Raw genomic sequence first — 14,325 nt, 5'->3', positions numbered from 1 at the left:
GCAAAGAGGGAAGAGAAGAAGGTAAGGGAGAGCTGCAGCTGTGTAGCATGTCTCCCCAGCACTGACACATTGTTGGCACAGATTTACTTTCCCTCTCCCCTGCAGCTGAGAGAAGGTTTCTTCGCATCTTCTTAGGATGTGACTCTTTACAGGAGTATCAGAAGCGATCACTTCCTTTCAGGCAGGGGCGGCTGACCCAGGTGCTCCTGCACCTGTCTCCACCCACTGCCTTGGGTGTACTGCCTAAGCCAGGGGAAAGGAGAGGATAGGTCAGGGGTCCCTTTGCCTCCAAAATGACCATAAAGATCAAATAAACCATCCCTGGCCATTTCCTCTCCTTGATCCTCATTTCAGAACAGGTGACAGCCCTGAGCAGAGCTGCACTGGAGACACCCTCAGAGTGATTTAGTGCTCATGAAAGATGTGTGATAGAAAGCCCTGTGGCAACCAAAACTTTCTGTGTCAGGCACAGCACAGGCTGTGGCAGCACAAGTGTCCCAGTGCCGCCCTCCCCGTGATCCCAAACGCTGATCCGGGAGAGGAAAAGTTTACGTGTAAAAAGTTTGGCTCCGTTTCCATGATCATTGAATTTTTGGCGTCTCTGCTGAGCTTGCCTGTTGGCTTTTGTGTTTATAAACACCTGCTCACCAGAAACTGAAGAGAGACCCCTCTCATCACCAATGAAGTGACAGGAGAGGATAAATTTCAGTGACTGTCAATCTGGGGCAGAGTTGAACTGGTTATGTTGAGGTAAAAGGTTCCATTGTTTTTGGACTGTAATGAGACAGATGTAGCAACCCCTTTCTGGTGTATAATTGCTGTTAAGGCTGTTGTCTATAGAATCATAGGACTGGAAGGGAACTCGAGAGGTCATCGAGTCCAGCCCCCTGCCTTCATGGCAGGACCAAATACTGTCTAGACCATCCCTGATATACATTTATGTAACCTACTCTTAAATATCTCCAGAGATGGAGATTCCACAGCCTCTGTGAAGGAGGAGGATGTGTCAGGAGTGGGATATGAACCCACGTCTCCACTTGGAGACCAGAATACCCAATTGAGGAAAAGGCAATCACTTGAGTCTGGCGCTTTAGACCACTTGGCCATCCTGACATCCATAAGATCCATGTCAGGATCTCTCTAAAAATAATTACACTTGAAAAGAAAACATGCGTCTTTCCTCTGAACTCAAGCCTTGGAGCCTACATAAGGCAGCTCAGATGTTCCTCTGGTCTGTGCATCATCCTCGTATGAGTCAAACTTGGTTGAACTTGATTTGTTTGTAATTTTGGCAATAAATATCCATTTTTATTTTTAGCATGTTTTAAACTATTTTAACTTTCATAGTTGTGGGAAATTAAGGGAGGGTCTTGTTCGGGGGAAGGGCAGCACTGACAGTGCAGCCGCACGGGGTTCCCAGAACAGACATCTGGGCAGCAGGGGACTCCCTATGCAGCAGAGGGGACTAGGGCACCTGGGCACAACCTCTGAGGAAGGCGGTCATAGTGCAGTGGAGAAGAGATCTGTGATCAGGGCCCCGGGAGAAGGACTCCCCCCGCCAGCGGGAGGGGCCATGACAGCCGGGCCAATGACACTAGATCCTTGTTAGCGTTAGGTGTGGGGGAGGCTGTGCTCGCCAACTGTTACTGATTTAATTTCACCAATTTCTGTCATGTGAAATCAGCATCTATTGATGACTAGCTATTTAAAGCCAATCCTGTCGAGCTTAAATGCAGAAACAATAAGGAGTCCTGTGGCACCTTAAAGACTAACAATTGTATTTGAGCATCAGCTTTCATGGGCTGGAGCCCACTTTGTCAGATGCATCCATGAAAGCTAAGATGGCTAAATTAGTTAGTCTTAAGGTACCACCAGATGCCTCATTGTTTTGGCTAAAACAGACTAACATGGTTACCCCTCAGAGACTCCCACGCTGATTTAGGTGACATCAACACTAGAAGCTTTTGCAAGTGTAAGAACATTAGTTAGAAGTATGGATTTGGTTTTGTTGGGCAACATTTCTATACAACTAAAGCACTAGGTTAGACACAGTTGTACCAGCAAAAACACTTTTTTGCCAGTATAATCTGTATCTGCACTAGGGAAGTTTGCTAGCGCAGATTTACCCACAAATCTCATCTATTGTTGACCTGGCCTTAGAAAACCAGCAACTGTATAATAATAGCATGATTATATTAAAGCTGAAAAATATTTATGCTTTGTTTTCTGTTGCAGGAGACTTGTATGGGGCAATTGGCTCACCTGTGAGATTAGCAAAAACGGTGGTGGTTGGTAAAAGACAAGATTTAGTTCAGAGATTGCTTTATTTCCTCACTTACTTCATAAGATGCTCTGAACTACAAGAGACTCATCTGCTAGAAAACGGGGAAGATGAAGCCATAGTAATGCCTGGAACAGTTATTACTACCACGCTGGAGAAAGGAGAGGTAGAGGAATCTGAATATGTGCTCATTACAATCCACAGGAACAGAAGCAATTTGCTCACTAGAGAGTCTGAAGAAATGAGAACTCCTAGCTGTAGCTGCAAATATTGCAAGTGCCCACTTGTTCTTGGGCAAAATACAGAGGGCGTTTCGCAACAAGAGAGAGAATGTGCCCCAAATGCCTCTAAGGAGGAGCTGGAGACTTCTCCAGATAAGAGCAGAACAACTTCTGCTCCTGACTGCCAAGAAAATGCTGCTGACATTAAGCAGTGCAAGGATAAATTGACACCTTGTCTGGATGCCAAATTGGAGACCATAATCTGCACAGGGTCATCTTCAGTGGACAAATGTGCAATAGCAGAGTCGGGATTAGAGCCAGCAGCAGGAACATGGAGGACTGAGGAGTCACTGGAATCTGGTAACCAGCCCATCAGAGTAACAAGATCAACAGGTATAGCTGTGGAAAAGAAGCCTCCAGATAAACTCTTATCTGATGCGTTTCCTTGTGGTACCACTGAGGCTCAGACAAAGGTGACTTTCCTGATTGGAGATTCCATGTCTCCTGATTCAGACATTGAACTTAGAAGTCAAGCCGTAGTGGAACAAATTGCTAGGCATCACAACCAAGCAGCAAGGGAGGAAGGAGTGAGTGCTGATCACAACTGTGAAGCAAAACAAACGGTTGAGGACCAAAATAGAAACTGTGGGACAGCTGAACCGTTTCCTCAAGTCATCAGCGAACGTCCGAATTGGAACCCGCATCCTTACAATGCAGAGAGCATGAGTCTGTTTGATGAGTATTTTACGGATGATGGTTCAATTGAAACCAGGACTATTGATGATATTCCAGTGCAAGCCCCGATAGAGGTCCTAGATGATGGTGGTAGTTTAGAATTTTCCAAAAAATTAGGTACCAAGAGCAACAAACTACCCAGTGAATTTTGTAAGTTTATGGAATCTGTTCGCCAGGAGACATGCAAAAACTGCTTTGCTGAGCAGGACCAAAGAGGCAAAATCTCTATTTGTGTCCCCCATGGGGATAAAGAGAACTCAGAGAAAAAAGTTGCCCCAGGATCTGATTGGGACATTCCAAGAAATGAGAGCTCAGATAGTGCCCTGGGTGACAGTGAAAGTGAAGACACAGGTCATGATTTAACTAGACAGAACAGTAACTACTACGTAGGCGAGCATGAGGACTGGGCAGAAGAAGAGGAGATCCCCTTCCCTGGGTAAGTAATTTCAACAATAACAGGCGCACTGACAAATATAATCTCTTATCCACGTGCATGGCTTGCAACAATGATTGGAAAGATTCTCTTGGGCTTGGTGGTTGTAAAATGAATGTTAAAAGATTCATGATCTGCATATTAACAATATTAATTATGAATTGCAACTCTGGCTCATAATCTTGTTCCTCTACAGTATTTTATGCTCAGGGCTGAATATTGTAAACTGTCTTTGAAGTGTAAAGTTTCTTTTTAAAATATGGTTGTAAGCTGATCACATTAAGAGGAGAGATGGTTGGAACTAAAATGTCACACTTGCTCAAGCTGAAATGAGTAGATATCAGTGTTAGTTTTAGTACATGTCCATGATATACCTTTCTTGCAGGTCAAAATTAGTTGAAGTGACCTCTATCCAGCCCAGTATTGCCAATTTTGGAAGGTCCTTGCTAGGTGGCTACTGTTCATCTTACGTACCTGACTTTGTTTTGCAAGGAGTAGGAAATGATGAAAAACTGAGACACTGTTTGGTGTCGGATTTGTCGCATGCTGTGCAGGTAATTAAACCCTATGCAATTAAATGTATCTTTCTCAATAAAAAGAGGCAAATATTTCTGAACTGGCAATCTGCTGGAACTGGAAATATTTATTGTCACAGCTCCATTCGAGTGCCCCCAGTCCCATTTTACTAGTTCATTCTCAATGCTCTGATCTATCTGTTGGTACTCCTGAGTAATATGATTATCTGCTCCTGAGTAATAGTTATCTGCTCCAGATTTTCACTGTGAGATCATATGAAGCCAGTGAAGAAGGATCATGCCTTAAGAGAAAAGAGACATCCATGTTAAAGGGCACAGAAATCATGAAGTCTCTCTTCTTTTAGGTGCAGCAACCACAAATAGAGTGGTTATAGAGTCCGAACTGACATAGAGCCTTTCCCATTCCTGTCTCCCCAACTAACTGCTGGTGTCTTGAGTTTCTGCAGAGCAGAACTTATAGTGGGGAAATTAATATTTAGCACTGGGATCTCTCAGTACTGTTATTTTTTCCTTAGGGCAGGCCTACACTATGGGGTAAAGGCAGCCTAACTTACGCAGTTCCAGCTATGTGAATAACGTAGCTGGGGTCGAAGTGCCTTAGGTCAACTTTATGTGGTGTCTGCACTGTGCTGGACTGATGGGAAAACTCTCCCATCTACTTACCTGTAGCTTCTCATTCCAGTGTATCACTGGAGTCAATGGGAACACGTTCAGCGGTTGATTTAGCGGATCTTCACCAGACCCTCTAAATTGATCTCTGCCCCCCCCCCCCCCCCATGGATGAAGGGGATGAGATAATGGCTCAAGGGTGCAGGCTTAGTGGGGGGAAAAGAGAGACACCCTTTTTCCCCCATACACACTCAAGACACATGTGGAGCAGGATTCTCTGCACTCCAATCTACCTTTCTTTCTGTTCTTTCTCTAGAATGGGCACTCTGTGGAAGTGTTTCTTCCCCAATAATTCCTATCCACGTGATTCAGGGTCTATACTGGGGGGAGGCTGGAGATGGGGCAGGTTGGAGGGAGGAATGAATGGGGTCATTTCCTCCTCCCTCTGGCTCTGTGAAAATTAAGGGAAAAGACGTTCCAGGCAAAGACTGCCAGTTGCCATTGAAGGACATGATCTTGTTTCTCTATGCAAATAGTTTATTTCAGTGGGAGTGGGATGAGACCCTAGTGAAGATAAAATACGACTTTTTCTGAGAAAAGTTAATAGGCCTTCTGCCACGATTCCCTTCTGCCACAAAGCCCAGGTATAGTTAGCACCATTTTATATGCAGCAGTTTGGCTACCCATATCTGTGGCAATTTCCCATAGTTTTCTTCCCCTTCCCTGCACATATCCCTATCAAGTTCATGTCACCCACTGAGCTGACCTACACACCTGGGTAGATTTCACCCAGGCTATATTTAGACTGCAAGCCTCTTTCAAAAGAGGCTCTTTCGAAAGATACTTTCGAAAGAACCTCTTTCGAAAGAGAGCGTCTAGACTGAACGTGGAACTTTCGAAAGAGCAAGCCGCTTTTTCGAAAGAAAGCACCCAGTGAGTCTGGATGCTCTCTTTCGAAGAAGCCCTATTTACATTCAAGAACGCCTTCTTTCGAAAGAAGCACTTTCGAAAGAAGGTGTTCTTCCTCGTGAAATGAGGTTTACCGCCGTCGAAAGAAAAGCCACGTTCTTTCGATTTAATTTCGAAAGAACGCGGCTGCAGTCTAGACGCAGGTGAAGTTTTTTCGGAAAAAGGCTACTTTTCCCGAAAAAACCCCTGAGTCTGGACACAGCCCCATTTATAAATAAAGCACAGCTGAACTTTGAGAAACCAGTCCAGTATCTCAAAGTGTCTACAGGTATGAAACAAATGCTTCATTCTTACATTCTACAAAAGAGAGATTTTTTTCCCCCCTGACAAACAGCCACTGAATCAAGAATATCAAAAACTGCCAGGGCAAGATTAGGCAAGATTTTACGCACTGACTTTCAAATAAAACCATGGACCATGTTGATGGTACTCTGAGAAAAGGGATGCTTTTTCAAGCAATTAAGCCACACGTTTGTATGAAAGTTGGTATGAAAAGGGCCAACAAAGTTCTAAATATCCCCTTTTTTAAAAATCTGTTGGAAAGAAATATTTTATAAAGACACCAGTTGAAGGCACTAGAAAAGTCATTGTGCACTTTGTTGTTTACTCCCTCTGCTGGTTTTGCAGCAACACTTAACAAACCTTACTCCCAGAGCTGATGCTGACATAAAGAAAAACTGATTAGTAACAGGAGTGAAATTGACCAGACTATTTAAAGTGTCCAAACCCAGTGAAATACAAAAAACAAATAACCACAGCATACATGGTGAAAAGGAAATTTGATTTGGGACGCTTTTAGTTTTAATAACCTAACGTACTATTATTAATGGTTAAAGCTATTCAGGCTTGTTTTTTCTAAAGTATGATTTTAACCTACGTCCATTTAACTTCAGCTCCATTCAAACAGGATACATCAATATTTATTGAATGTCAAAGGGGAAAATTTGTAGGCACTGAAACATATTCATGCTTGGAAGAAGATATTCGATGCATTAGAGGATAATAAAAAGAAAACTACTTTGGAAAATGTAGGATTTTATCCTTTTAAGACTGAGGTAGTTTTTCTATTATAAAGACACATTTTTAAGGAATTGCAGTATATGTAAAAACACCGTCACTATTCGGGAAGAGATTTTTGGAAAAATTGAGTTGTCTTTTGTTATTTTCAGACTCAAAATATTTATTCTGTCTTTCCTTTTTCTTTTTTCTTTTTTTTTAAGCATCCTGTTTTGGATGAACCAATTGCAGAGGCTGTTTGCATTATCGCAGACATGGATAAATGGACAGTGCAAGTGGCCAGTAGCCAAAGGCGAACTATTGATAATAAACTAGGAAAAGAGGTTTTAGTCTCTAGCCTTGTCTCCAACCTGCTTCATTCCACTCTTCAGCTTTATAAGCATAATTTATCTCCAAATTTTGTAAGTATGGGTGAAGATCTAGCTACAGGGCTAAATGTGTTCTGAGAATATCATTTTAATTAATGTGTTAAAGAAGATGCTGTAAGTTGGTATTTTGCATGCTTCCACATAGCCACAATAGATTATATTGTGCATTGTCTAACTTACATTTGTGCCCACTTGGGACATTCAGTTAAATTTTGTTTTGTAATCAAAATAGCTCTCTTTGGTCCTGATTGGATTGTAACACACTATTCCACTAAAATAGACGAGTCTTGCTAGAGTAAGACCGGGAGATCTGCCCTCTAAGTAAAAAATACTTTTCAAAATAGAAATCTAAACAAAAGTTGGCATTGTCATTCTAGCTGCATGTCTTCCCGTGCTGTTGCCAGGTGCTTTCAAATAAATATTTACCTTGTCATGGCTAACCAAAGAAAATGGCATTGTGGGAACTGAGCTGTTCCTCTTTGGAATTTGGCTGCAGAAGACAGTGGTTCCCAACCTTTTTTATGCCAGCAAAACCCATTCACAAACTTTTGGCAGACTGGTATCATTTTTGTTTTCATATTTGCAAATAATGAATTTGCAGATATGCAAATCAAAGTGTTGCCTGACTGCCTAGCCCCAACCTAGCCCCTTGCTCCCCAGTGCCTAACACCCTTTGAACCCCACCCTAGTCCCTGCCCTTTGACCTTTTAACCTCTGACCCCTATAGCCCATGTCAACACCGTCTTGCCCTGTAACCCCACTACACCCTCATCCAACACCCCTTTGCCCCCACCCCACTCCCACACTCCCCAGAGCGAGGCTGCCCCCTGAGTGAGCTTGCTTGTTACTGCCATGTGGGCAGGGGGAGTAGCCATTGGCAAAGTGTGCACTCCCTTCTTCCCCAAGTGTGTCTTTGGCCCCATGGGTGGGGAGAACGCTTAGACCCAGCCGGGCCGCTATGATCGAGGGGGAATGAGGGAGGGAGATGCCTCCTGATCCACCTCCTCTTGCCTCCGCTTCAGCCCCAGTGTCACCACTGGTGAGAGCAGTCATGCAAGGAGGGGGAGCGGCTGTTGGCAGCATGCACTCCCTACTCCTTCGCGCCCTCTCCCTCCCCAAGCACAGAGGAGGAAGGGAGGGACCTCCTGCTCCACCTCCTCCTGCCACGCCTCAGCCACCATGGCTGCCAGAGCTGAGCTGCTGCGAAGAGCTGGCTTGAGCTCTAGCAGCTGCTGTAGCCCGGCAGCCAGCAGGTCATGGACCAGCCACGGTCTGCGGACCGGTGCTTGGGAACCACTACAGTAGAAGACTGCAAGGTGTTTTGTTTCTGATGTGATTGTTTTCATCTTCTTCTAGTGTGTTATGCACCTGGAAGATCGGCTGCAAGAGCTGTATTTCAAAAGCAAGATGCTGTCTGAATACCTCAAGGGCCAGATGCGAGTTCATGTCAAGGAGCTGGGCATAGTGTTGGGGTATGATCACAATGTTATTGAATAAAGTTTCCATATGTGTTTCCTCCACCCAAATCCTCTCCACACCTAGCAGGGTTGTCACGGGTAGTGGCATGGCCTCAGGGTCTGCACTAGTGGATCCTCATACAGGATCAGCACCAACATGCCCTCTAATCTTTTCCATCCATGTGCAGAATAAATTTTTTCATGTGCACTAAGACACATGCACATGTGTATCCTTTAGTTTGACATGAATTTCCCAGATCTGGGGCTGTGTCCATATCCTCTTAAGATCTCTCTCCATCCTCCATCTCCTGCCCCACTGGACTCACCACTCCACAGTTCATCAGAACCATTCTTTAGGCGGCCACTCCTTGTTTAACAACACAAGATACCTGATTCCTCCAAGGTGACGTTCCCCACATGGCAGAGGGCCCAGAGGAGACCCACCGTAAGCCACATAGCACCCCTCAGTGGGAATGGGGCACAAGCAGAAAGGCCATTTCAGAAATCCTGGGAAGGCAGTCACCTCACCAGCACTGAAGGGGGGTGGAGAGTGAGGAAGGGTGGGTGGGTGGGTGGCAGGGGGAGTGACAGCAGATGCTGGCCACCCTGCATGTGGGGGGTGGGGGAGAAGCAGTAGCCAACAGCCCCACATGCTGAAACGGTCCCCCCGGTATCTCACTTAATCAGCTAACCAGTTAATTGATTAGCCAGGGTTTTCCATCCCTAGAATGAATTCCACTCCCTCCTTTGCTCCCAACTTGTACTGCGTTGCCCACATGACGCTCCTTTACTCAGGCTGTCTGTGCCCAGTGGGTAGAATGAATTCCCCCAGACAGTGTATTCCGTTGCCAGAGCTGCTAGTTCAGTGATGGAGAGAGCAGACAGGAATGGATCCCCAGTCTCCTGCATGACAATGAAGTTCTGTCAGTGACTCACCAGGCGGATCAGGAATACATTTTGCTGTCTGTTCAAAAAAGAACTGATTGTTCAGAATCACAGAAATGGTGTTGCCTTTACTTCAGAAATGCAACCGTTTGAATTTTACATTAAGAATGACTTGAAGTTGAAAGCTTTATCAATTAAAATATACTGCTCTTCTTGAATAGTCCAAGTGCAACGATCTTAGCGTGGCATGGATAATATAGCAGTTGATGCACACATACCGCACAGCTACATTTTGGGTTAAATGTAGTGTTTCTCCCTTTTTCCTTTTAGGATTGAATCCAGTGACCTCCCTTTACTGGCGGCTGTAGCAAGCACTCACTCTCCTTATGTTGCCCAGATATTACTTTAAAATGCTGAAGGGCATAGAGATTAAATTTTTTTCCTGGCAATGAAATGGAAGACAAGGAGACAGACATGAAACACGCTTGTCCCGGTTCCTTTTCGCTGGAGGCAGCTGAACTGCACAGCTTGCTGAGCTGACTGGGTCTCCGTCACTGACTGCATATAATACAAACAATTGGAGAGCTCTTTTATTTTTTTCTCTCTCTCATTTGGCCATTCATAAAAAAAGAATTTAAACGCCAATGGTAATTGAAAAGCCTAAAGTTTGAGGCTGCTGAAGAAAATCCAAGATTTTGGAAAAAGCGGAAGGATTGCAAATGTGTTTGGCCATTTCTGCAAGGAGGCTAATTATGTACAATGAAAACCAGGGAATGCAAGGAAGAACTGCTTTGTAATACTGTACAGTGCTTTTGCTGATTTTGTAAATTTTAACAGGAGAAGGAAGCAACTTTCTTGGGACTGGCTTATACCTATTAGGAGTGTGTTAAGATCTTAACTCTCAAACTGCAGTGATTTGTAACAACTTCTACTTTTTCACTAAATAGTCAAATTGTGGATATTTCTCAAAGGACAAAGGATTTTTGTAAACAGCTTACTAATGACACACAGCTAAAAAATGTATTTATAATCTTTTTCCAAGGGAGTGGGATGGAGGGAGGTGGAGCCAGCAAACAAATCGGCAAACGTGACTGTGTTTCCCTTTCTTGGGTTGGTGTTGTAACAGGTATTCAGTTGTTACAATGTTTAAATGTCTCTTTATAGTAAATGATACTTTTGTTTTATGACTTGCAAAAATAGAAGAAATGCAATTTTGAAACAAAGGCTAAAGAGAGAATGTTGATTTACATTTCCCTATAATATCCCAAAAATGCCATGCTAATACCTCTAATATTTTTACAGACTATAATATTCTGGCAGTACATTGTTTTTCAGTCAGTGAGTGATCTAGAAATTACTTGTACCAAAGCACTAGGGGAGAAAAAAAGACAACCTTAATTGCTCAGGTAACTAATTGCTATATTTTAAAAAAAATTAGCTCCACAAACGTGGATGCGTAATTATGCCCTTGCATAGAAATATCAAATTTATTTTTAGACAAAATATTCCCTTGATGCAAATTGCTGTAATCCCTTTTCTACTGTTTTGTGTAGCTACCAGCAGGAAATGCTGTTTATTCCATTCTCAGAATTATTCACTCATCATTGTTTTGCCATCATGTATACAGTAGTGGTAAAAATAGCTGATGTGGAACCAATCTGCTGTAAGTAATGTAAATGTACAGTAGGTAGGTGATTATGATTCAGAAGGCTCTACTACCTCAGTTTAACTGGACACCGCATTATATGCTTCTCTTTGCTTACTTGTCTTAGTGGCCAATTCATGTAGCTAATTATAGTTGTTTTCATTGATCATTTTCAGAATATTGAAGTTCAGACTATCCATAATAATAATGAAAGATACTCGTTCACTAAATTATATTTACCTTTCTACAGTATCACATTATTGAAAAGAGGCTTACAGAAAGAATGAAGCATGCTTTTTGTTGTGGCTTGTAGACATTTTAAAAACAGATTTCCCCAGTCTATCAAACTTGAAAATAGTGGGTGAAAGTCCAGCCCTACTGACATAAATAGCAAAACTTTCACTGGCTTCAGGGGGGTCAGGATTTCATCCAGTGTGTTTTGGTGGTAATATTAAAAATAATAACTCCATTGCCACAAGAATCCGTATGAACAGACTTGCACCTGCATCATCATCTTTGTAGGATTGAAGTCTAATTAGGTAAGTAAGCCCCACTTTAACATGGGCAGTGTGTTCTGAAACTGTCTGCTTACAAAATCCAATGCTGACTGCTGCAGGAGAACACTTTCCTATTTAATATGTAGTCTGAAGATTTTTAATTTGTCACTGTTTGCTTTTTAAATGACCTCTTTTTAGCACATGGTTATAGTACATCTGGTTTTGAAACAAAGACAACAAGGCTACATCTACACTGGCAGCTTCTTGCACAAGAACAGCCGTTCTTACGCAAAAACTTGCCTGCTGTCTACACTGCATGCGTGTTCTTGCGCAAGTAAATTTACAGTATAGTGTGTAAAACAGGGCTTCTTCCGGAAGGGTTATTCCTCTCCCCATAAGGAATAAGCCCTCTTGCGCAAGAGCTCTTCCACAAGAGGGCAGTGAAGACAGGCAACATGAATTTCTTGTGCAAGACACTCCTATGGTTAAAATGGCCATCAGAGCTTTCTTGCGCAGGAGAGCATACACACTGCCATGGATGCTCTTGCGCAAAAGCACATCTTTTGTGCAAAACTCATGCCAGTGTAGATGCACTTTTGTGGAAGACTTTTTGCGCAATAACTCTTCCACAAAACAGTTCTTACGCAAGTAGCTGCCAGTGTAGACGTAGCCCAAATGTTTAAGGGCCTGATTCTACAAATACACATCAGTAATGTAGGATTGGGCTCTAAAATATGAATTTTAAACTATTTTTGCTAGAATACAGTATGGAATTATGCATTACGTAATTATCATTACAGTTCTGAACATTGTACATATTTGTGGTTACTATAACGTGATTGCATTAGTGCTACAACACTTGGTACTACAATGTATTGAGCACTGTGGTCCTAATCTATCACAGCATTTAAACACATACTTAACTTTTAAGTATGTGCTAGTCCCATGGACTTCAGTGATTTGCAGAATCAACACCATGCTCAGCACCTTATAGGACCGAGTCCCTAATGAATTATTACAGGAAAATATTATGTTCTCTTCTGGTCACTCACCACTAAGAAAACTTTGGGCTTTATTTTGAAATTGGGGTTGACTCTCAGGGAGAGTCTATACTGCACCATAGCTCGAAATAAGATACACAACTTGAGCTACGCAAATTCAGTATCTTATTTCCATCTTATTTTGAAATAGCTTATTCCATAATTTTGAAATAACCCACTATTCCAAAATGTCCCTTACTCCTCATGGAATTAGGTTTACAGGGATGTCGGAATAGCGAGCCCGTTATATTTTGAAATACCGGGCTTGCTTTGAAGACGTGGGATAGCTATTTCGGGATACTCTGGTATCTCAAAATAGCGTTGCAGTGTAGACGTAGCCTAAGAAACACATGGCCTCTGCCAACATGAAATTGAGAGAGGAAAAAATTGTCATTAAGATGAGTCATTTTCAGTTTTCTTTTGCCTAACACAACTCTGTCAGATTGTTTTAATGCTATAATTTGTTCAGTCAGTCCTAGACAAACTGGCCACCCTGCCAGCACTGTGGATATAGGTCATTAAAGCTAACTCCCCCTGTGAGAAGAATGCCTAAGCTCTGGGTCTAAAATGTAAGGACACTCTTCCTAACCATATTGGCATTGTGATAAATATGCAAATTCAACTTTAGGATGATGAGGAGTATTTCTATAATTTATCTTTTATGGTACATGAAAAATGTGGTACATTCGCCTCTCTGTCAAATAATTTTTAAAAAGGGATCTTTAACAACACTATAGTGTTGACTTCTAAAATGTATCACACCTTTTTTTGTATAGAAGACTAATCTGTGTGATATTTTTCTTCAGTATTCCCATCATCTATTAATATGTCTTAATTTTTAAGTGAAAAACATTAAGTGTACTAAACGTATATACTAGCAAATTTATTTTGTTGCAATTGGCAAACACTGGCCTGCTGGGGAAAACAACAACAACAATAATAATAAAGCAGATAAGGATTTTATATCTTGCATACATTTTCCCTGTTAGTTATAACAGATGTTTTATGACAATTTTTTTGCTTTCTCTAAATTATTTAGATGGTGGTATGTGTAAAATGCTGGGTAAAATGTACATATTTGTTACCTCTTTTTGTATATATTTCCCAAGATGTGCACTTGTATTATAATAACCATTCCCAATTTTAGGGGAAATTTGTGCAATAAATACAATATTTCAGTTTACTTGCTTGTGGAACTCTTTTGTTTGTATTGTTTTTTACTTGTGGAAATGAAAATACAAATCCCATTGACCACAGGTTTGAAACTTGGGTGCCTGATATCAGATACGTGAAACTTGGGTGCCTGATATCAGATACCCTTCTTTGCAACCTAATTAAATGTGATGATTATCACAGGTGGGAAGAACACTTAGGGTATGTCTACACAGCAAAGTTATTTCGAAATTACAGCCATTATTTCAAAATAACTTCACTAGCATCTAAACAGCCAAACCGCTATTTCGAAGTTAATTCAAAATAGCAGAGCACTTATTTTGAATTTGGTAAACCTCATTCCACGAGGAATAATGCCAAATTCAAAATAGCTATTTCAAAATAAGTGCCGTGTAGACACTTATATCGAAATGGGGGGGTCTCCAGCCTTCCCAGGGTGCCCTGGTGGCTACTCCAGCC

The 14,325-nt window shown here is 42.1% G+C and overlaps 1 protein-coding gene across 4 annotated transcripts in view; it reads left to right on the top strand.

Annotated features, from left to right (window-relative positions):
• The window catches only part of FNIP1 (folliculin interacting protein 1), a 100,051-nt gene extending 86,175 nt beyond the window's left edge, over positions 1-13,876 (top strand). For 3 of the 4 annotated variants that reach the window (XM_006116071.5, XM_006116070.5, XM_006116073.5), the window contains 5 exons: positions 2,236-3,673; positions 4,056-4,224; positions 7,005-7,202; positions 8,526-8,641; positions 9,842-13,876. In XM_006116071.5, the coding sequence (XP_006116133.1) occupies positions 2,236-3,673; positions 4,056-4,224; positions 7,005-7,202; positions 8,526-8,641; positions 9,842-9,920 (2,000 nt within the window). In that variant the 3' untranslated portion in view covers positions 9,921-13,876. Of the gene's footprint in view, positions 1-2,235; positions 3,674-4,055; positions 4,225-6,677; positions 6,840-7,004; positions 7,203-8,525; positions 8,642-9,841 lie in introns of those variants that run through there. The other variant, XR_003087990.3, reaches the window with a different exon arrangement.
• Positions 13,877-14,325: the final 449 nt, after the last annotated feature.

Source organism: Pelodiscus sinensis, chromosome 16 (genome assembly GCF_052426305.1).
Source record: "Pelodiscus sinensis isolate ZL-2025 chromosome 16, ASM5242630v1, whole genome shotgun sequence".
Lineage (NCBI taxonomy): Eukaryota > Metazoa > Chordata > Testudines > Trionychidae > Pelodiscus > Pelodiscus sinensis.
This window is presented reverse-complemented; position numbering and strand designations above follow the sequence as displayed.